The sequence below is a fragment of the Empidonax traillii genome, unplaced genomic scaffold (assembly GCF_003031625.1).
Source record: "Empidonax traillii isolate 1590-97213 ecotype Southwest subspecies unplaced genomic scaffold, ASM303162v1 scaffold984:size454904, whole genome shotgun sequence".
NCBI classification, from domain to species: Eukaryota; Metazoa; Chordata; class Aves; order Passeriformes; family Tyrannidae; genus Empidonax; species Empidonax traillii.
The window spans coordinates 71,588-93,375 of record NW_020956177.1 but is presented as its reverse complement, the minus strand read 5'-3'; the positions used below and the strand labels follow the sequence as shown (position 1 = coordinate 93,375).

The 21,788-nt window shown below is 37.7% G+C and overlaps 2 protein-coding genes across 3 annotated transcripts in view; one reads left to right on the top strand and one right to left on the bottom strand.

The window, feature by feature from the left end:
• The window catches only part of ABCG5 (ATP binding cassette subfamily G member 5), a 35,130-nt gene that overhangs the window by 967 nt on the left and 12,375 nt on the right, over positions 1-21,788 (top strand). Inside the window, exons 3-13 of one of the 2 annotated variants that reach the window (XM_027903590.1) lie at positions 434-570; positions 779-877; positions 1,802-1,934; positions 3,306-3,445; positions 4,445-4,574; positions 6,893-7,106; positions 7,383-7,588; positions 8,418-8,556; positions 11,817-12,002; positions 13,334-13,446; positions 14,582-14,782. In XM_027903590.1, the coding sequence (XP_027759391.1) occupies positions 434-570; positions 779-877; positions 1,802-1,934; positions 3,306-3,445; positions 4,445-4,574; positions 6,893-7,106; positions 7,383-7,588; positions 8,418-8,556; positions 11,817-12,002; positions 13,334-13,446; positions 14,582-14,778 (1,694 nt within the window). In that variant the 3' untranslated portion in view covers positions 14,779-14,782. Of the gene's footprint in view, positions 1-433; positions 571-778; positions 878-1,801; positions 1,935-3,305; positions 3,446-4,444; positions 4,575-6,892; positions 7,107-7,382; positions 7,589-8,417; positions 8,557-11,816; positions 12,003-13,333; positions 13,447-14,581; positions 15,485-21,788 lie in introns of those variants that run through there. The other variant, XM_027903589.1, reaches the window with a different exon arrangement.
• The window catches only part of DYNC2LI1 (dynein cytoplasmic 2 light intermediate chain 1), a 21,135-nt gene continuing 15,375 nt past the window's right edge, over positions 16,029-21,788 (bottom strand). The window contains exon 13 of the mRNA XM_027903591.1: positions 16,029-16,554. Coding sequence (XP_027759392.1) covers positions 16,489-16,554 — 66 coding nt within the window. The 3' untranslated portion in view covers positions 16,029-16,488. The remainder of the gene's footprint in view (positions 16,555-21,788) is intronic.

The window sequence follows — 21,788 nt, the reverse complement described above, 5'->3', positions numbered from 1 at the left end:
AACTTTGAAAGAAATAAGATTGGAGTTAATACTGGTTACTTTCTCAGTGATCTGAATGTGACTGAGATCTGTGTTTTAAATAATGAAATTGCGGCTCATTTTAACTTCTGCTTTGTAAAACTCCGGTGCTTGGTTTTCAGAGTTCAATCTTCTGTCATCTAACTAATAATTATAACTTCAGTAACAGAAAAGGTTACTTCTAAACTCAAATGTTCCGCTGCAAAGTGTGAATTTGTATGAAGTGAACGCTAACTCACATTCTCGGTTTCCCATTTTTTTTCCCCTTAACTAACTGCATATTCAGGACTAGTATTTTAATGTTATTGAGAAAAAAAATCTCGCTTCTTTTCATATGTCTCCATTCAAATCAGGCTACCGCTCTTGGAATTGTAACATTCATCTCATCACCTGATTAATTTCTTTTGTTTAAAAGGCTCTGGGAAAACAACACTTCTGGATGCAATATCAGGAAGACTGACACATAAAGACAACTTCTCTGGTGAAGTGTATGTGAATGGACGTCAGCTGAAGAAGGAACAGTTTAGAGATTGCTTCTCTTATGTACCACAGGTTGATTTCTACATTTATTTTTTGTGTACAGTTCTTCCTTTCACGTAAAGAAAAGTAATGGTGTAATGCAATCTGATTGTGATTTTACTAGTAAATTTGGGACAAATCAATTATTAAACTGCATGTATTAACTAAACTTGCATGAGGAGAGACAAGATAACAAATTACTACAGGATTAACTGCTTCTTTTTCCTCTCTTTTTTTTCAGAGTGACACTTTGTTAAGCTTTCTCACTGTGCAAGAGTCTTTGACATACACAGCTTTGCTAACTCTTAAGAAATGCTCCAACAACTTCATCAAAAAGAAGGTCTGTATTTTATCGTCTTCCACCAGAAAGGTAGACATGATGTCATGTAATGCTTTCACCAGCAGCGCTTTCCATCCATGGCTGTGTTTTATGTTTACGAGGTTTTGTAATCCTCATTCTGCAAATGGGGAGAAATCCTCCTGCTGAGGAGTAGGACCCTAGCTCTCTGGTGCTCCCCCCCTGTGCAAGGGGCTTGTGCTGACATCCCAGAGTCACCATTATGCTGGGATAAAACTCTCCACCCAAAGCTGCAGCAGTTACTGCTGCAGGAGATGCTGATGTTGGTTTTGAGGTCAGTTCCCCTTTCCCAGCTGGTAAACCCAGTTCTTGCTATGTGTGCTGGCAAGTCTCATGGACAGCAGAAGTGATTTTGACACTGCTCTGGCTCCTGTAGGACATCTCTCACCAACCAGAACAGCTCCAAAAAGCACTGGTCTACTAAGCCCCCTACAAGCTATATTCTTGATAAAGTAGGTATGTTTCAGATTTATTTAGAGGACTCTTTTGAAGGTAAAGATTGGATATTCCTGACCAAAGGCTCTTGTTTTCTGTCTCTTCTCTTCACCGATCTTCCACTCAGGATGGATATGCCTTCCTGCTCCCCAGTTTTGGAAGCCAGACTAGCACATTACGCTTCATACCTTAACTTCTAGTCCCACCTCTGAACTCTTCATCTCTTAATGTCAACTGATTACTCATTTCAGAATACATGAAAATAAAATTTTAAAAAATAATTTAAATAATATATGAAAAATAATCAAGTAGAAATGAGGCCGTATACCCTCCAACTGGAATGGATGCAAGCAGGATATTGGGGAAGCTATATTCTAAAATTATGTCTTTTTCTTCCCTGCTTTTTGCCATTGCACACAGGTATCTGAGTTGGACTGTGTTTAGTCTTTTAAAATTGTAATTATTTTTCAGGTAGATGCAGTCATGACCGAGCTGAGCCTCAGCCACATGGCTGACAAAATAATCGGAAGCCGTAATATCGTAGGAATTTCTGGGGGTGAGAGGCGTCGGGTATCAGTTGCAGCCCAGCTATTACAAGATCCCAGTAAGTACCACTGCATGGATTTTCAAAATAAAACTGTATCTCTTTGTGGTCCTACCGTAGGCTTCCATAAAACACTTTAAAATACAAAAGCATTTACGTCCTGTAATTCAGCAAAAACTGTCTTATAATAACAGAATAGGGTAAAATAGTAACCGGGGTCTACCATTAATCTGTTAGCTGATCTTGGAAAGCAGACAATTAAAAAATCTTAGGGGTTGAGCATAGGTTTAGATTTGCATTTATCCGTTTCAAGTCTTACTGGGCTCACTCTTCCCACGTGTTGGTTGTGGCCCATTAATTCATAATTTTTGAGCACATTGGAGCCATATATATGCAAGCACTGAGCCTTGCAGTGGAGTTCATGCCATTGAGCTGTGTATGCATGAGCACCACGTATGTTCTAGAGGCAAAAATATTCTGCTGAGTGAAAATCAAAGCAAAATGACAATAGAAGGATTATCCAGGGGGGGGAAAAAAAATCCCTGTAAATTTTGACATTTTTGAGATAGTTTCTTGAAGTTGCCAGAATCTTGTGGAGTAAATGTACTGCAGGCATCTGCTGTGTGCTGGAGTTATTGTAGCAATGCAGATATGCTAGAACTGCATATCAGGCAGGAAGGAGCACTTAAATAGTAAAGTAAGATGTATCACTGCTACCTGTGACTTCTGGGGAGTTCACTGGATGTAGTTGTTGCGCAGTAAGTCACTAAACTCTATAGTAAACACTATAGTAATTCTGTGTAGATAAACCTATAGCGATAAATCCCTTCTTACCCCAATCAAGGTTGGATTGCCCTCTTCTCTGCTTTATCTCATCTATACAAAGATAATGGATTTGACTAAATTTTTCCCTTCCATTTGCAATAAAATAATGAAGAAAATGCAGTAATCCCCTCCAGCTCCCATTTAGGGAATTAGAAACGCTGTATTTTAACAACTCTTGGTTTGTTCATAACAAATTCTGTGTGTATATATAGATTTAATTCAGATTATAACTTCTTGCTAATTTTGTCAGTTATATTTACATTTACATACATGCTGAAATTTATCATGATTGTTCTTAGAAGCAGATGTATACATCGATTCTATTTTGGTAATTTTCACATTTTACATGAATTTAGAAAAAAAAAACGATTATGCTTTGATCCTGCACTAGTTTTTTATGCCCTTATTCCTAATCATTGTAACTCAACTAATGAAACTAACTTAAACTGAAAGATCCCATCATGGTGATCCATTCATACTCAACTTTACACGTGGAACTTCACATGTAAAGTAATTTCTGTATTGTTTGCTTTTTTTAAAGGCAGAAGCTGTAGCACTTCCTCCTCATTTACCTGAATTTTAAAGCTATTCCTTGTCATTTGACAGAGGTCATGCTACTTGATGAGCCAACGACAGGGCTGGACTGCCTGACTGCAAACCAGCTTGTCTTGCTTCTCTCACAGCTTGCACACAGAGACAGGATTGTGATTCTTACAATTCATCAGCCTCGCTCGGAACTTTTCAGGGTAAACGATGTCTACTCACTATTGGCGTTTTTTTTTTTACCAAGATTTTTAATACCTAGGTTCTTTTCAAAACAGAAGTACAAGATCCAGGATAGTTGCCTCCATAGGGTCTCCTCCTTTCCCTTGCATAAATACAGCCTTGTCTTGAACTTTACAACTCTGGCCTTCTGCCAGTCACAGGGCACTTTGGGACACTGTGAAAACAGTATGCACACTGACTGTGTGCCTAACCTTTGTGTTGTGTTTGCAAAATCAAAACCACTGGGAGAAACCATGTCAAGGGATGTGGATACACCTTGGTTATGGGGTGGGGCTGGCCTGCCTTGCAATCCTTGTACTGTGGAAGAGCATTTCTCCCTTCCCACCACTGTTTCTTGCTTTGCTCTTCTGACACATCCACCACCTCCATGTGAATGCAAGAAACCTTTTCCCTGGCTGACTGAATGGAAGTGGTTGTGGAGCCAGAGGGGAGCAACAGTGCTTTTTTGGACTGAAAGCAAGTCCTGGTGCCTTGGGAACATTGATTGATCATAGCTGGTGGGAGCCTTGCCCCGGCAAATGTTCACCCAAAGAGCAGTGCTTAAGCTCTTCAGAAGTCCTTAAGCACTTCAGGATAATCTTGCCAACAATTTGGGGATTTTACAGACTGGGGCTATTAAGCGCCAAAGGAAGTCAGTCAGTGAGTGAAAGGTGCATTAGAAGTGAAGTCACAAAGCCCCAGCACCTATTTCTGTTTGTGCATTACTTCTGTATGCTGCTGTTGCTGACAGATTTAAGAAGCACTAGTTTTACGAGCTGAAAGATGAGTCATTTTACATAACCACCGAAAGGAGTGAAGGAAAGGACAAACTTCCTTTGAGGGAAATATACTAAGGAAGTTTGAATGTGTCAAAATTATTTTTCCTGTCAAAGCATTTCTATTACCAAGGCAGTAGCTGTACTCAAGAATTAATGCATTTCTCAGTACACATTGCTAATATATTAATTTGTCTCTGACAGTTATTTGACAAAATAGCCATCATGAGCTTTGGAGAAATGGTTTTCTGTGGGAACCCTATGGAAATGATCACATTTTTTAGTGACTGTGGCTATTCTTGTCCTGAACAATCAAATCCTTTTGACTACTATGGTAAGTTTGTCTATATTGTTTTGGTAAAACAGTTTTTCTTCACCAAATTAAAGTTTTTCCAGAGATGGAAATGTGTTTGAATTTTTCCCCAACTCTGTAATTATATTCAGCTCAGAGAGAGGGCTGGGCTGACTCCTTAACATGGCCAAGTTTGCAGTAGGCCTGAAACACAGCAGAAAGGAGTAAAGTACCGATAGAAAAGGAATCTCAACTTCATGAAACTTGTGGATTCCTGATGGCATTTCTCTATGGCTGTGCACTGGATGCTGGAAAAAGAATTTGATCCCAAAACTGTGGAAAGTCCTATGCTCTTATGGATTCTGCGATGCCAAGCAATAGGAAACAGTTGTTGCGTGGAGGGATGGGTGTAGAATAAATATGGGATGACTTGAGGCATCAGCTTCTAGGGATTCTGAGTTTGAGGTTTCCCAAAGTTTGGGGAGTTGCTAATCCCAGGGTGGAACAGAGCATATGGATGCTTCAGGAGCTGATGATAGCAAGCTGCTGGCATAAAGTGAAGAGTACTGTTTTACCAATTCAGGATGAAAAAAAGGGGCAGCATGAGACTTTGGAAATGAGGCTTGGTTTTGCTGCAGGACATCCATGTCCCTGCTCCATACATGTGGGAAAAGAATGTGTACGTGTTTGTGTGTGTGCATAAATGTGTACACATACACATACATATATATATAACTCTCTTTTTAAAGCTGATTTCTGGCAACACCAGCTGGGCACTAACCAGGGAATCTGACCAATCCAAAAAGCTGCATTCAGAGGAGGCAGTGTTTTCCTGTTGTCTAGATGGCATCCTAAACTCAGTGAGAAGAGAGGATGGTTGTTGACATAAAGCTAAATGGGATGAAGCTGAAAATACTGGTATGACAGTGAGGATAATTTTGCCTTCATGAATTTGAATAGTCTTGAAAAGCATAGATGATTTAAATTTTAGACCCACTTTTATAAAAGCTTGGTGAAAAGAGTGCTGCATTCTTCGAATGTCAACCTTTGAATATGACAAGAAAGGGAAAAAATACAGTTTAGAGCAAAGAATCATCAGAATATTTAGTCTTTGGAAAATTGGTAGTTTATATTTTTTTGTGCAATTTGATGTGAATGAAGGGACAGATTCTGATATTATTTACACCAGCAGAGGAAAATAGATCCTATGTATTGAGTGGGGATTATATTATTGAACTATCACACGTGTTTATAAAAAAATACTAATGCATGGTAGACATTAGCTATTTGATCTAGTTAGTTGTATGTTATAATTCTTTTAAAACACACCTGGACGACATTTATGTCCTGTGTCACTTCTAGCAAGTCACACTGGCCAAATTTAAAAAGTGTTTGTGTGTTTCAGATGTTCATATTCACAAAAGTGAAGACTTCATTTTGTATATGTTTACCATTAAAGACAATGCTGCTGAATTCCAGCTTTCAGAACACCAGAGATCTATTAAGCTTAGTTCAGGTTTTGAGGACAGATTAAGAATCTTGGACAAAGCCTCCTTTTCTCTTGTTGAATTTGTATTTTGAAGTTGAACAAACATTGCAACACTGATATCTAAGGATGAGAGAAACCTTAGGAATAAATAAAAAATGAAGACATCTTACCAGATGTAAAAGAGTAATTTAAAATTCCATAAGAACAAAGATTCCTAAGAACAACAAACCAGTTTTTGAAACCTCAGCTATTAGGGAAAAGGGAAATTTCTAAGGCATTTCAGCACATTTGCTGAATGTGTATGACTTGTGAAAATAGAACACACGAAGTTCCAATCTGCCAGTGAAAGAGTTGCTGTTGTTAGGTGGATTTATTAGAAAGGAACATTAACTCTGTGAAGTATCTACCTTTCCTAAGTTCCGTGGCAGTCAGTAATGTTTCCTTCAGCTTGGACTGAGCCTGCTTGGGGAATTTTGCCTGCTGAACATCCTTTGGCTTCGTATTAAAATAGAAGTATGTCTGCAAAGGAGGTAGGTGAAGCCCAACACTGCAGTAACAGCTCTGTGCTCTGCAGGGTGAAGGCTAAAGGTCTGACCAGCACACGACTCAGGCCCTGCATTTCCAGATCAAGGCCTCAAACTGCAGGGTCCCACAGAGGCCACAAAACACAGATTTGTTGTGGCTGCACAGTAATTCATTCATGCTGCACCTAACAGAAGGGAGGAGTAAAAGAAACCTTGAATGTTTTCAATGGATCTTTTCTTCTTTGCAGATTTTAGGATGGAGACAGAGATAAGTTAGTTGCAAGAGGGGGGAGAGATAGGAAGGGAAAGTGATGTGTATATATAGTAAAAGCCTTGTAAATTTACAGTGGATCTGACATCTGTGGACACCCGGAGCAAGGAACGTGAACTCGAAACCTACAGCAGGGTTCAGGAAATTGTATCATCCTACAAAAAGTCGGAGATCTTCAGCAAAGTACTGGCAACCATTGAAAAAACAAAGTGTATGAAAGACCTGCCACCAATACCACTCAAAAATAAAGACTCACCCAGTGCCTTTTACAAAATATGCGTTCTTTTACGGTAAGACTCTTTTCCCCTTCTTTTAAAGAAATCTTTTTTTCTTTTCCACTAATCTTTTAGGTCCTATCCACTCTTCCCCCCTCCCCCGGCCCCATATATAAATGCACTTTCTTGGTAGTTTTGCTCTCCCACTGTATTTGTCCCTGCCTTTTTTAATATAATAACTTTTTGTGGCCACTGTCTGTAGAAGATTTTTTTCAAAGCTAAATACCCTGCCAACTTGTTGACAGTCGTCGCTAACAAGTGTATATTGTTGCTGTTTCATTTCATTGTCAGGAGGACAACGAGAAACTTCTCCAGAGATAAAATAGGCATCATCATGCGTCTCCTCCAGAATCTGTTGTTTGGCTTGTTTATAGCCTTCTTCCTTCTTAGGCTAAAGAATGACCTGGTAAAAGGAGCCGTGCAGGACCGCGTGGGGCTTGTCTACCAGTGCGTGAGTGCCCCGCCCTACACAGGGATGCTCAATGCTGTTGCCCTTTGTGAGTTCCTGTCCTGTGTTTTGTGCAGCAGCAGGTACTGCTGCCACTATCTCATAAATAGGAAAATGTGGTTTTTTTGAAGGCAGTGGTTTAAAGAATCTTCACGGTTTTAGGCAGTGTCAGAGTTGATACAGAAGCACGAAATCCAGTGGAATTCGAAGGAATATGCCTTGATCCCTCCCTCTCCCTTCTACAGCTGGTCTGTGCATGGAGGGTTTATTTCTAAATTGTGCAAAAGACCTTAATTTGCCTGTGTGCAGCATTATAAAGCCAGGACAAAGTCTTTGTCTAGTTAACATCCTAAGTGAGAACAAAACAAAACACATGGAAAGGATGGAAGTGCAAAACTGCTTTGACAACAATTAACCATAGTAGGGTCTATGAGTGTTATGTGATGATTACACTTTTTTAGAGGGTGTTTCTCGTACAACTGCCATACTGAGAGCAACAGTAGTTTCTATTTACGGCCCTAAAAATTGTTCTGCTCACGTTGGGAACTGCTGTCATCACCTTGAAATCAGAGTACCTCGAAGAATTATCCAGTGACAGTGGGTTTTCTCATGTCTTTAGTTTGTACGTGCAAAAAAGAGCAAGCTATCCTGCACACTGCCAAGTTAGGCCTCTGTCATTAAGCTTACCAACGTTTGCAATCTGAAGGGAGCGTGTTTGGCATTTATAGTGGGGGAAAAAGTGGTCAGAGCGGTTTAGGCTGAATGTTTCTGATATATCCTCAAGGTTGTCTCTGTGCTTTGGGTCATTTTTGCTAGCAACAAATCTTGCTCTTTCTATTTAATGGTAATTTAATTTATTTCTTATATGCTTAATCCAGTCTCACCTTTACGTGCTATCAGCGACCAAGAAAGCAAAGATGGCCTGTACAAGAAGTGGCAAATGCTTTTAGCTTATATAGTACATTTCCTGCCCTTCAGTGTCATCAGCGTGGCAATTTTCAGCGTCTTTATATACTGGTAAGCACCTGTACAGTCTGTTGGATTGTCATTTTCTTTTTGTTACCAGTTTCAATTACCGTGTCAGCAACAGGCCTCCTGGCATGGCTTCCTGCTATTGTCTCTCAGAATGATTACAGAGAAAACTTAAGGAAAAATGACACAAATTTAGCTCTGCTCTTTCAGGCAGAGTTAAAAACACTTTCAGAGTAAGTAGGTTACCAGTTCTCTAGGTAACTTGGAAAGTTTTAATGGACCTGGGACATTTATCTTTCTTGTGTCATACTGAAAGCAGGAAGTGTCATTTTACATTACATTTGGAAAAATAGGAAATAAAAGGGAAAGAAAAGGATGAGGAACTCAACCATTGGTATGTGACAGTAACAAAATTTCATATGTCCTGGAATATTTTGGGCTTAGCTACAGCATATGAAAGTGATAAAATCTGGATCCTTCTCTTACACCCTTCAGAAAAAGGCACCCAAGTGGGTTTCTGGTAAGTGTGAGCAAGTGTTTGATTATAAAGCTTTCCCTTTTTCCCTCCAGTACAATAATTTCATTGCATCATTGTGAAGTAGTATCACCCTCAGAATGGGGTGATGAGATAGTTCATCTGCTTGTTGCCTTATCTATCATACAGGTCTGCTCTTCTTCACTTCTGTTCCATTGATTTATCACCTGTAACCAAATAGCAAAGTACTAAGGACCAATTTCTGCCTTCCAATCTTTTTCTTTTCTAATTATGAAAGGAGAAACGTTTAGTGCATTAAAGTTAATTTTTGTTTTCCTGGGGCAGTTGCAATCAGATGGCAGTTTATAGAAAAATGTAGAAAAATGACGAGCAGGCCTTGCTTGTTCTCTGGTTAGCTGTTGGAAAATGGTAAGTGGATGGACCCTTGGAAAGGAGCTGAAATGCAGGAGCTGTTTTGCTGTAGCTGTGCATGTTAGTGCTCTTCCTCTGCTATAAGATGCCCTTAGGCAGTTTAAAAATGGATGGAGTACAACTGCATCAAATCACTTGGACTACTGAATCAGAACTTCTGCTCAGGGACCTAGTCTGCCATGGGAATTTTGCAATAGATTTTTTTCCTCCCAAATATTAAAACTCAGGAAAAAAATAATAAAAAAAAAGACTATTCTCTTCTTCCTTCTGGTCTATAGTAGGTAATGAGGGGAAGTGCTCATTCGGCATTTACCTAGTTCTTTCCATTTGGGATCTCAATAACTGTCAGCTCCTAGATGGAGAGGAGCCCTGAGAGGAAGATTTGTGCTCCTGCAGATGTGAAAACTTGCATGTATGGGTAGGGTTTTTCATAGTTTGGTATTATTATTAAAGTTAGCCACTATCCCTTTGTCCCATTAGCTGCCTGGACTTTTTATTTCTGCAAGCTATCAGTACTGCCTGCTTCAGGCAGGGCTCCCCGAGAAGTCTTTTTTTCACAAACAAGCAGAAATTACTCTTCCTCCCACTAAGTGCTGTGCTAACCTTCTGTTTGTGACTGCTTCTGAGCTGGTGGCTGAGGAAACAGCCCTTAGGAAAGCACCTTTCCAGGCTCAGTGACATGCTCGCTCCGTAACGAACAGGAAATCCTTGTGGGCAGAGACTTTGCCCCTGTGCTTTGGCAGCCTCAAACACAACCAACAATAAATGGTGCGGCTCCAGTTAATGGATAATGTTTGCAGATATTAACCTCCCCATGCCTTCCCTATCTTGTGGTTATTTGGAAGCCACTGGTGATGTGTCAAAGTGATTTTGCAGTGCTCTTAGACCTCTTAGGGCAAGCGGTTTCTACCTGTGCAGGACTAAACTTTCCTGGGTGGACTAACTTTTTGAGAGGCTTTAGCAGCCTCTGGCATGTGTTCTTACAAGCCATTTCTCACAAAGTTTGTTTCCGTAGGGTCAGGCAGTTGGGTCAGACAGACCCAAACTCTTACCTCATCAGACACAAGGCAGATATGGCTGAGATCAAATAGAGCCTCTTTTACAATCAAGTGAATGTACTGTGTGTATGCAGATTTTCCTAGCTGAAGATGCTTCTGGGAAGTGTTCTGACAGTTCACATCATGCTACTATTCTTTTACTGTAATATTCTCTCTTTGAGCTGGGTTTTTTCCTTCTCCTTTAGGCTTTCTTCTGTTCTATCCGTACCCCAGATTTGCTAGTTTGTGTCTACATAGCTCTGTGTAAAGTATTAGAGCAGCTCAGAGAAGGTGATACTTTTACCCTGCCACTTGGAAAGCTGTTTCTTCTGCACCAATTTGTGCTTAAGGGTTGCTAAATACCTGCTAGCTCGTTGATTGTTTAATACTTGAAGAGTCAATGTTCATCCATCTATTTATAAGTTACTCTGGTGTTACGACAAACTCTACAGGAAAGCCTGGGAGAAAATTATCACTTCTATTTTAAGACCATATTCAAACATGGTGGATAAAAAAAAAAAAACAGTTACAGGGCCTTGCACTGAGCAACAGGAAAAGAAAATTAAATGTGGAATTGCTGCTTGTTAGCTAAGCAAAGCATGCGGTGTGCACCTAGTGTAAGGCAATTTCGGTATGACATATTTTGGAAAAAGAATATTATGTCACCATGTAATAAAAGGTTTTGTCATCTGTCATATACACTATGGGGCTGAATTAAGCATACCAAGCAATTGCTGGTCTTTTCAAACTTTTTAATCTTTAGTACAGACTGAGAGGACTCTTTCCCTTTGATTAGATAGGGTAAAACTGGGAACAGCATGTTCTGTTAAAGAATGCAGGAGTATGGAGGAAAATCCAATTATAAGAATTACATGGGTGGCAAATTAATTAGCCTTCCTTTTAATTTACTATATCCATATTTACATTTGCATGCACAGCGTCAGAAGTGCAAAATCCCATCTGTTAATTATCTGCATAAAGATGCTCTTTAAATATGTGACTTACATGAATAACTCCCACTGCAGAGACTCTAAAAGGAAAAGGATGTTAATTTAAGGAATTGTAGAAGCCATGGTGGTTGTCTTGAAACAACATGGGTTTCTGCAACAATTACATCTTTGCATAACCCTCTTTAATCTAGTTGGAGGAAACCTAATGTATCTGCACTTACATCACTATATTAAGTGCATGTCCTTTATGTTAAGATTCCAAACAACACACTAAGGGTTAAGGCATAAACTGTTCACTTAAGGAGATGTAACTGCAAAAAAAAAACAAAAACAGAGACAAAAATACTAAACTTTCCAAGTTTAGTACCCAAACCTTGTTTTCTAAGTGTTCTTTTGCTCATTTTTGTACAGGACTACAGGGTTGTATCCTGATGCTTCCAGATTTGGAATTTTCTTTGCTGCTGTTCTAGCCTCTCATATAATTGGTGAACTACTCACACTAGTTATACTCGGCGTGGTTCAAAACCCAAATATAGTCCAAAGTGGAGTGGTGCTACTTAATTCAGCTGGTGTGATAGTGGGAACAGGACTAGTAAGGTAAGAAAAAAAAAAATCTTCTTTTGTTATAGTGTTACTGTTAAAATGAACTACCTAAAGAAGAGTTTTCTGAACATTCTGTATTGCAGAAGTCCAATAATGCACAGGTAGTAATGGAAAGCAAGTGCAACTGTGCTCCCTCAGAGGCAGAACTACGTAATCTTGTTAGACCTTGCACTAAATACACAAACCAGACACTTAATATCTTTAGATATCAACAAGGATATTGAAGATTTCCCCCACTTTTTGCAAATAAATGGAAGATAAAATGGAACAATTAATATCTATCAGCTCACCTGAATTCTTTCACTGATGCTGACATTATGATGTGAAATGCTGTCCTCATTACCAAACGCAGCCTACCCAGAAAACCATTCCTACAGCTTTTAGTACCTGCTGAAACTTATCAGACACTAAAGACTGGTAATGATGATTTAAAAAAGCAGTTGTTCTCACCTATCTTACAAGTGCCTAATGGTGTCAAGTTGTCCTCAAGAAAACCACATGAGTCTTTACAAAGTTGATGATGTTTTGTCTCTTCAAAGTAGATCCCAGTTAATACTTATCAAATAAAGCTAGGTTAATGTCTATTTTTTTTTTTTGGTCCCTGCCTAATTTCAGGAAGATGTATGTTTATAGTGACAAGACTGCTACCATAGTCTAATGCCTTAATGATAACTTTTAAAAGCATTAGAATGGTTTTTAACCTTATTTTACAGTAGAGACAATGCTAATTAATATTTTTGATTAATCTTCTTAGGCAATGATGTTAAAAATAGCATTGAGACTTGGGTTGCTGGGTTTTATTCTGTTAATTTTTTTTTTTTTTTAATTATAAAGTCTTGAAGTATGTTAGGTGCTGGAATTGCCCAGTCTTTCTAAATGTGTCTTCTCATTTTTTTTTGCTTCATTCTTGTTTTGTTATTATTGCTCCAGTGAATTGCTATTCAGTCTTCTTTGGTTTTGAAGATGGAGGGAGGGGGTGGTGGTTTCTTACTCTGGAAGAAATCCTTTTTGGCAACTAAGATTTATACTGGGTCTTATCATTTTCAGTTCATCACTTCAGTGTGAACAGCAAACAACCAGAGAATTATTTGTGACTGTCCGTAAACACGTCAGGGCTGAATGTTATGACACTGCACCAAAGCCAGAGACAGCCTTCACGGTTGTCTTCTCACTTAACCCTAAAAATGGACTTTATGTTTGAAAAACCTACAGCTACAGACAAGAACTGTTTCTGTCACAGGCCACAACCAATGATGAGAGGTTGTTTTAATTTGGGGGCTCTTGGAATGTAGCAAAAGCCAGTTTAACTTCTCTGTTTCTTTAAGGACCATCGAAGAAATGCCAACACCTTTTAAACTGCTCAGTTTTCTTACCTTTCAAAAATACAGCAGTGAAATTCTTATAGTCAATGAATTTTATGGCCTAAACTTCACATGTGGTAAGTGTTCAAAAAAATAAGTCCATTATAAATAATTTTAATGAGGTGTTGATGTTTATTTTCCTTCTACATATGCATATGCATATCCTGATAAAATAAAGGTAACTTTTGAGTTGTTAAAAAAAGCTTATTAATTACTGAATTAATTACTAAAGAATATAATGCCTCATCAACAAGCCAGACCAGAGTCTGATTCTTTTGTTCCAGCCATCTCTCATTCTTTCCCAGTTCTTTATCTTTCTCTTCTTCACCTGTTCTCTTATCCTGTCTTTGGGGACATTTTGGAAGCTAAGTTTGTAACAGGCTGCAAAGTTTTTCGGAGCAGTGTTACACAAACAGAACACGAATAGAATTGCACAATATAAGATCAAACATCACCGCAGGGAGTACTGACAGGTAACACCTGATCACGTTTCCTCTAATACTAGTGAGGCTTCAGTTCAAGTTACCATGGTACGTATTGAGCGCTGTGCTTTGCTGGTTGTGAGCAAGATAAGCAGCAAAACACATCAGAATCAATCAGGCTGTCAGTAGCTAACATCCATTAATGGGAGTAAAACTTTCAGCTTTGGACCTTCCTAAGATATCTGGGGCTTTGTAGCCAGGTCTCTATGCTCCTCTCCAAGGCCATATATTCTGTACCCAGTAGTCTCTCTTGCCCCTCTTTATTACAAGAGCACAAATAGCAACCGCTAGAAAATGAATCCATGACTTTGTTAGTACTAACAAACAGCTTGGTTTTGATGTGCCCTTCAGACAGTCACCATTTCTTGCATTTTGGAACCACTCAACACATCTGAACCCTCTAAGTCTACCTCATGGGGCATATTTCTTCTTGAGGCCCTTCCAGATAATGTGCCTGAAAAGCCATAAATCTTTGTTTGGCATAAACAAAAGACAGAACTCCTAGTGACCCTGTGTTCTTCCCTTCAAAAAGTGTGGCATAGATTACCTGCAGAACCTTATGGCTTGTCTGTTCTTATTCCAAAGTGCTGACAATTACTGCTGTGGGTATAGTTAATCATTGAAATTATATCAGGGCTGGGTGCATTAAATGCATGGGATTGATAATGAAGTCTGAGTTTTAATTTTACTGACTTATCTACTGAAGAAAACTATTTGTTTCTTTTGACAGGTGGAGCAAACAGTTCCACTGCAAATAATGCTGCGTGTATTTTCTCTCAAGGCGTTCAGTTCATTGACAAAAACTTCCCTGGTGCCTTGTCCCGGTTCACAATCGATTTCCTAATCCTTTATGCTTTTCTACCAGTACTTGCCATTATAGCAATTATAAGCTTCAAAATAAGAGAGAGAATTATTGACAGGCAATAAAAAAGTAGGAGCTCCAACGATGTCTAATGCTACACTTGTAACTTTATGATGGCCAAAGGCTTAAATTATTGGATTTTAGATAGTATTTAAGTGATTACACATTCATTTCGTGTTTGTTTCCATCTTGAGAAACAATGTTGTCTTAGGAGTTTGAATGGCTTTCAGATATTGGTATTCCCAGTCCTCTCCCAGATCAGCCATAATCAACAGTATTTCATGTTTTAAAGCACTTTTTAAATTTAATTTTGTTAGCTGTTGCTGACAATTTCTAACAATGTAGCAATGGTGCTCTAATTTTTTTCCTCATTATTTTGGTTTTTGACTATTACCAATAAGCAGGGGGGTACAACTGCTAGTAAATCTCATTTCTGAGGACTCAGTATTTCATTTTAAGTCCTATGCTTTGATACCCTTTTAGGGAAAGGAAACAAACCAAATATGTGTAAAGACAGAATGAAGTCACTCCACTTTAATCTTAGACACACTATACAACCAATAAGTGCAGATCTTGAAGCAGCATCAAAGTTACCCAACATGTTTTTGCCTTGTGAATGATGTTGAATCAGTGAAGACAGTTATTTATACGTATTCCTTCTTTCAAGTTCTAAATCTTGTTTTGAAAGCGGTTTGTGAATTACTAGAAAACAAATTTGTTTAATAATGTTTTGGTTTTGTTTAATAAAATGTCAATTTAACTAGAGAAAAAGTATAAAAGTTGTAGCAATGTCATTTTTGTCTTCGGAAATTATTCTTGTGGGCCTCTGAAAACTGAAAGCACAAGAGACACAGAATTCCTAAATTTTGTAACTTATTTGCATGTTCAGTGAAGAAATTATCTTTTGCAGAGGGATCGCTAGAGATTTCTTCAAGTATTTTTGTATCTTAAAATTCCATAATTACCTAATTAGTTTTATATGATAGTCTTAACTCTCAAAAGACACCTCTGGCTTTATTTTTACGCTACGATTTCACAACCTTAGGCTGAATGTCAATCAATAACAGTTCCAGCACTAGCCAGATATCTGTCAAATTAACTAGATGACTTCCTAGCATTTGAATATATGACAGAAATGTCCATCTTCTAAACTCTATGCAAAGTTATTACAACATTATGCTTTGCAAGAAATAATTCCTGTCTTAAGCTATGCTATATGATTCTGAAACAGATCTAGATCGAGGTCAAAGAATGTTATACACTTTATTCTGCCAGGTTTTTATTTATTTATTCAAATATATAAAAAAATGAACCGGGCATTTCTTAAGATTTGCTTTTTATTTATATATGCAAAGAACAAGAAAAAGATGCCCACCACACTCTACTACACAGTTTCATATTTTGGATATGAAAACTTGTTTATATTCAAATACATGCTTAGGGCAGAAGTATTTAAAAATAAACCAAATAATGTGTTCTAAAACAGGTTGAACTGGCTAATGCCAGTCCTAATGTTCAAATCCATCTGTGAACAATCTAGAATTCTTGACTTTTAAAACCTTTTAAAAACTTTTTAAAACTGTGTCAGTGCCGAGATTCACAAATTTGGACTGAATGAACAGCTCTTCTTTGAAAAATACCACCAGGGATGCTTAATAAATACTAATTTTGTAGTTTGATAATATGTGTTTTCAAATGCATCAGATGAAATTGCTAGTGTAATGTTAGAAAAATTTTGTAAATGTTTTTAAACTGAAGACACCTATAGCAGCTCATCAATCAGAGTCAAAATCCATTTCTTTCCAGGATTTAGAAGCATTTCTTCTGTACTGTTCAAGTTCCTAAAACAGAAACATAAATACATATTAAACTAATGTTCTTATTATTAAAAATTGCAAGAAATTTAGATTTTTAATTGGGTAATGTATGTATAAAAACTTTTCAATGTAGAAAAAATGTACTACATTCATATTTTAAAAAATGATACTAAAAGTGCTATAAATTTTGCCACATTTGCTCTCATGTAGGGACAAAGATTTTATTTATTTATGCCTCGATACCTAACAGGAAAGAGAAAATTTTGCCTCTTAGACATTCAGACTGAGAAACCAGGCTCCCTATGAACCTACAGAAATATAACAACACACGTTTTAAAAAGAGGAACCAGAACTACCCATCGGAAACTGCTGTATCACACACATCATTTCAGGTGCTGCTGTTTAGTGGATTGCAAGTCAGCATCTGCATGTGAAAATGCAAACCCAACGTGGTTATTAAAATTATCCACCTTTTAGCTAGATTATTAAAAGCAATCAGAGGCTTAAATTGTGGAGGAATAACGCAAGCCAATTAGGTATGAAAGATGAGGCAGTTTACATTTTACTATACTTGAGGTCAGTGGAGGTCCAGCAAGGCAGACAAAACATCATCATTTCAGTCAAATGTGCTCCTGGGAACTCTGAAGCCTGTAATAAGAGGTTCTAGCAACGTTACCAAACAACAGTTTTCCTCTGCTGAATTTTATGTAGTGGAATTCTTTCTGTCAGGAATTCTTTCTGAAGATTGTTTTTTAAGCAAAAAAAGTTAATTAAGGAAGCTTTTCGTTCATTTAAGAATAAGGCTTCCAACGTTATTTGCAGGAAGATGATGCTCTAATAAGGTACTGCTAGACCTAGGCAGGTAGTGCTTGCAAGACAAGAAAAGTCACCATATTTTACTTAGTTTGGCGAAGAGGTGGACATAAACCAGGGATTAGAATAAATGTAGTGCAGACCCTCAAAAGTGGACATGTATTTTATGATCATTATTTTGATTTTAATAGAATATATTTATATATAGAATTCTATATTTAATAGAGTAATTTAATATGACGGAGGAAGGGAGGTCTGGCTGTAGGTATGCAGGTACCAGAACTGACAAAAATAACAGAAGTCCCACCTGGTGAATTTAATATTAGTATTAACTCTTAATCCAGAGCACAGAGGGAGGAAGAAGAAAATAAAGGCAACAAAGAGCAATCAATCATCTTAAGATTTTAAGAAAATAATAAATGGAATTTTCTCTCAGGAAATAACTTTATCAGCTTTGTCAGTGCAAAGTTTTCAGAAAACACCACAGATGTATGAGCAGTAAGAAGATTTTTAGTTAGTGCACATTCTTCCTGATGCTTGCAGGAGTCTGATTTGACAGGTTTTTAACTCAACAGTTACTTCAGAACACACCGTGTCTAGTCTAAATCTAGTAAGTCACATTATGAGATACAACTCCAGTAGTACCGAGCTGTTCTCTCCCTAAGCTGGTCTTTACTCAGTATTTTCACTCCCTTACTATTAATATAAAGCAATTTTGATCTTGGAACATACAGATCTGTTGGAAACTTGCCAGCAGTTAGGAATAGAAAGAATACTGTGATATTTTAAGGAGCACATGTAACCTGCTTTATGCTAAGTAAGTAATTTCAATTGTAACAACTTTCTGAAAGGCTTCAGGAAGGGGTAAAATTAGACAATGAAGTTTTACATATAACGACAATGCTGTCTGGGGGTCATGTCTACAGGTGTTGGCTAAATAATTAGCCTTATAGACTTATCATCTGACCAAACTACTTCAAGAGAGAGGCAGATAATTTAGCAGAATTTATTTTGCTGTAATTTTAGCTAGCCTAGAAAGAAATTCAGTGTAAAGTCAATTCAAAGCAATACAAAAATGCAAATTGTCAAACCACAGCATCTATTAAGATTGTACACCTATTCCACTACATAGAGAATTACAGAACAAAATTATAAAAATTTGGTTTGGATGTATATCTAGATAAGGCCAACATTTAAACTATGAGAAATGAAAGAAAAAGAAAATTGGATTAAATAGGAGGATATTTACCAGAAAAAATAATCTTTAACAAATCTCAGTGATTCAGGGGGAAAAACGCTGCCAGGAAAGCAGAGTTTCTTAGTTTATGTGCAAAATAGAAAGTAAAATACATCCCCATAATTCAGAAATGTAATGGAAAAATCTTTCAAATACTGTTTAAAGATCACTTGAGAGACCCTCTTGGAAAAGGGCACCGTCCTGCTCAGAAAGTTCTACACTACAAACATAAGCAGAATTGTAGAATATACTGCAGTGATGCAATCAGCTAAGAGATCTTCTCTCCAAAGTGAAAGAAGGTCCTTTAAAAGAATATATGTTAAATAAATGTTAGAGTACTCCAAAATCTTCATGCTTTGTTTTGTGGGCAGCAAGTAAAGGGGGCAGAGATCAGATTTACGAAGAAATAACAATTTCAATTTAAATGTGCTTTCAGTGTGCTCTGAGTGTTTAAACATTATTAGTGCTAGCAAATTATCACAGATGTCTCAATACTGGCATAAAGTGGATTTAAATTTTTTTTTAAACCTTAATGCTTCTGTACTTCTGTGTTTCTGTAAATTCTTCATCTGTCAAATGGGGAAGATCACACCTAATCTCATAAAGGGATTGGGAAGAAAGACTTAAATGATGTTTGTGAGGCACTCAGATAAGATAACATTACCACACATTCTCAGAGAAAAAAAAAATTAATACTTTTGTGTTCATTGAAGTGTCTGAATGGCAGGTTGAGAAATAAGGTACATAAAGAATAAGGATGATGAAAAGAAATACTGAACAATTGAGTTGAGACATCAGCAAAATAGTATATGATCATGTAATTAAAGACAATATCGTAATGTCTACAAACAAGGAAAAATTAAGATTGTAGGAAAAGCCTGAATTGTTGCATTTCCTCAGTTCTGAGTGACTGATACGGCTTTAACTTTACTTTTCATGCAGCTTCTTACTAGAAGTGCCCTCAATCTGGAACATGGTGAAAACAACCAAGTACTGAAATAATACTGATTAAAAATCTTCAGCACCTGGTGCTCTTTAGATTGGTTTAAAAATGAAATCTTTTTTACCCCTTTGGACATGCTTTCATGTGAAAACAAGAAATGTTGTTCTTGGCAGTTGAGTAAACATCCTATATTACTTTTTCTTCACATTAGGAAGAGAAAAAGAAAGGTGGTGTTGCTTTGTTACCCAGGTTAAAGTAGGTGTCCGTCATGCTTCTCTGTCCAGTAACACTGGTCTGACCGAGGAGGTTCATGGCACAGTATGCAATCTTCTGTTTCACTGAATAAGACTGAAATTGTCTCCTGAAGTTCAGCAATATTTCCATGTCATCAAAGTATGCCGAAAAAAACTGGCTCTCATTCTATTGGCCAGTCCAGTCCCCATCTCAGACAGATTGCTGCAGATCTGCCAGAGGTGACATTTAGCTGAGTGACATGGTTAATTAGGTCCCTCCACTTTTAGGGGAAATAAGTCTATTCTTCCTTGTGAGATGGGGTAGAACCTTCTTGAATTCATGCCTTGGTAAAGTCTTAAGAGTTACAGCCCTGTCCTTTAAGATCTGCTGCCATTACTTCTGGTTAGCTGACACCAAATGGCACCAGTCATCTACTTTTTAGGAGTATACTTCAATGGCATGAGGCTTCAGCTAAAACTGGCACCAATCCCTAAGTAATAGCTCTGTGTAACAAGGATCAGTCAGTGTGAACTTCGGCACTGGATGACCTAAGTACCTGTGTAGGCTCTGCAGTTTTTTGAGCTCAAGGTTGGCTTTATCAGTTGCATCAATGAATGAAGCTGCAGTCAAATGTCCAGATCAGAAAGGTGCAAGTACCTATTTTGAGTATTAGCAGTGAAGGTATAACAGGAAACAAAGAAACACCTCCGAAAAGACATCTTAGAAAACTTACATCTGTGACATAGGAGCATTTCCAAAGGAAACAGCAGACATCCCCATGTGCCATCTCTCTGCCACAAACATTTAGAAGGAACTAAGGAACAAGACTTTCATGCCCCCCCAGGTGCTTACAGATGTAGGTGGTGTATGTGTAGCTCTGATCAACAATATTATTTTAAAAGATCTCACTCTTGTTCAAGTTATGTGTGTACCAAAAATGAAATTAATGTGACCTGAAGGCATCAAAAGCCAAAAAGCTAAGACGGATTGGAGAGAAATGGATGACAAGTTTCCCATGTTGTTTATGGATGAAGAGTTAACCAAAAGCCAGACTATAAAAAACAAATGTTTTTCTTGAATCTTGAAAGCCCTGTGCAAAGAGAAAAAAGTCCAGTAAATCCTTGAGAGAATCTGCTAGTTAAGAATTACATTAGAAACGTAAATTCCAAAAGGGTCCCTGGTGCTGTATTCTCTCTCTCAGAGTTTAACTGTAGAGAATAAAAAGGCAGTAAACAATTGCAACAGCATGATTTGATGTAAACCTGTGCTACGTATGTCTGTGGGACAAGACCTAGGAAGAGAATTCTGAAAAGGCATAGCTGAGAACGAGAGATGTGCTCCATCTTGAAGAAAGGCCTCAGAGAGCTTTCCAGAGCAAAAACATTTAGAGAGAGAGTGGCATGTATCATAGTCAAATCTGAAAATACTAAGCAGGCAAAATAACCTGGTCTAAACAAAAAAAACACTGTTGAGACTGAATTCTGATAAGCTGAACTCTAAACTTCTACAGCCAAAAAGCATCTCAGATAAATACCTGCTGACAACGAGTACCTGGGTACTTTTCTCGGTTCTGTACTTTTCTTTAAAAAAAACTTCTTTCTAATTTTATCCTCGAGAATTCAACCTTTTACTCTGCTGGAATTCAGGTAAACCCTTCAACCGTGGTTACAAATTTAGAAATTACTTCTTTTAGAGATAACTGTGGCAACACAAAGCTTACTCTGTTACAGTATTATTGAGCAATCCTGACCCAGTCAGTCAGGTATTCTGGTTCCACTATCAGACGCAGTGACGGAGGCTGTATTTTGTTTTCGTTGCTGGTTTTGTGTTTATTTTTCTTTTGAAGCTTATCTTTGAGATAAACAATATCTTTGATAAAACTGGTTATCACCTGGAGTCCAAAGTAACATATTAATTAACCGAAAGTAACCGAGAAAAATGATAACATGAAAACATCCACTGTTATCACATGAAACTTTAATTTTGCATTATGTCCCATGATTTCATTAGCAACATGTTGCATATTAAACA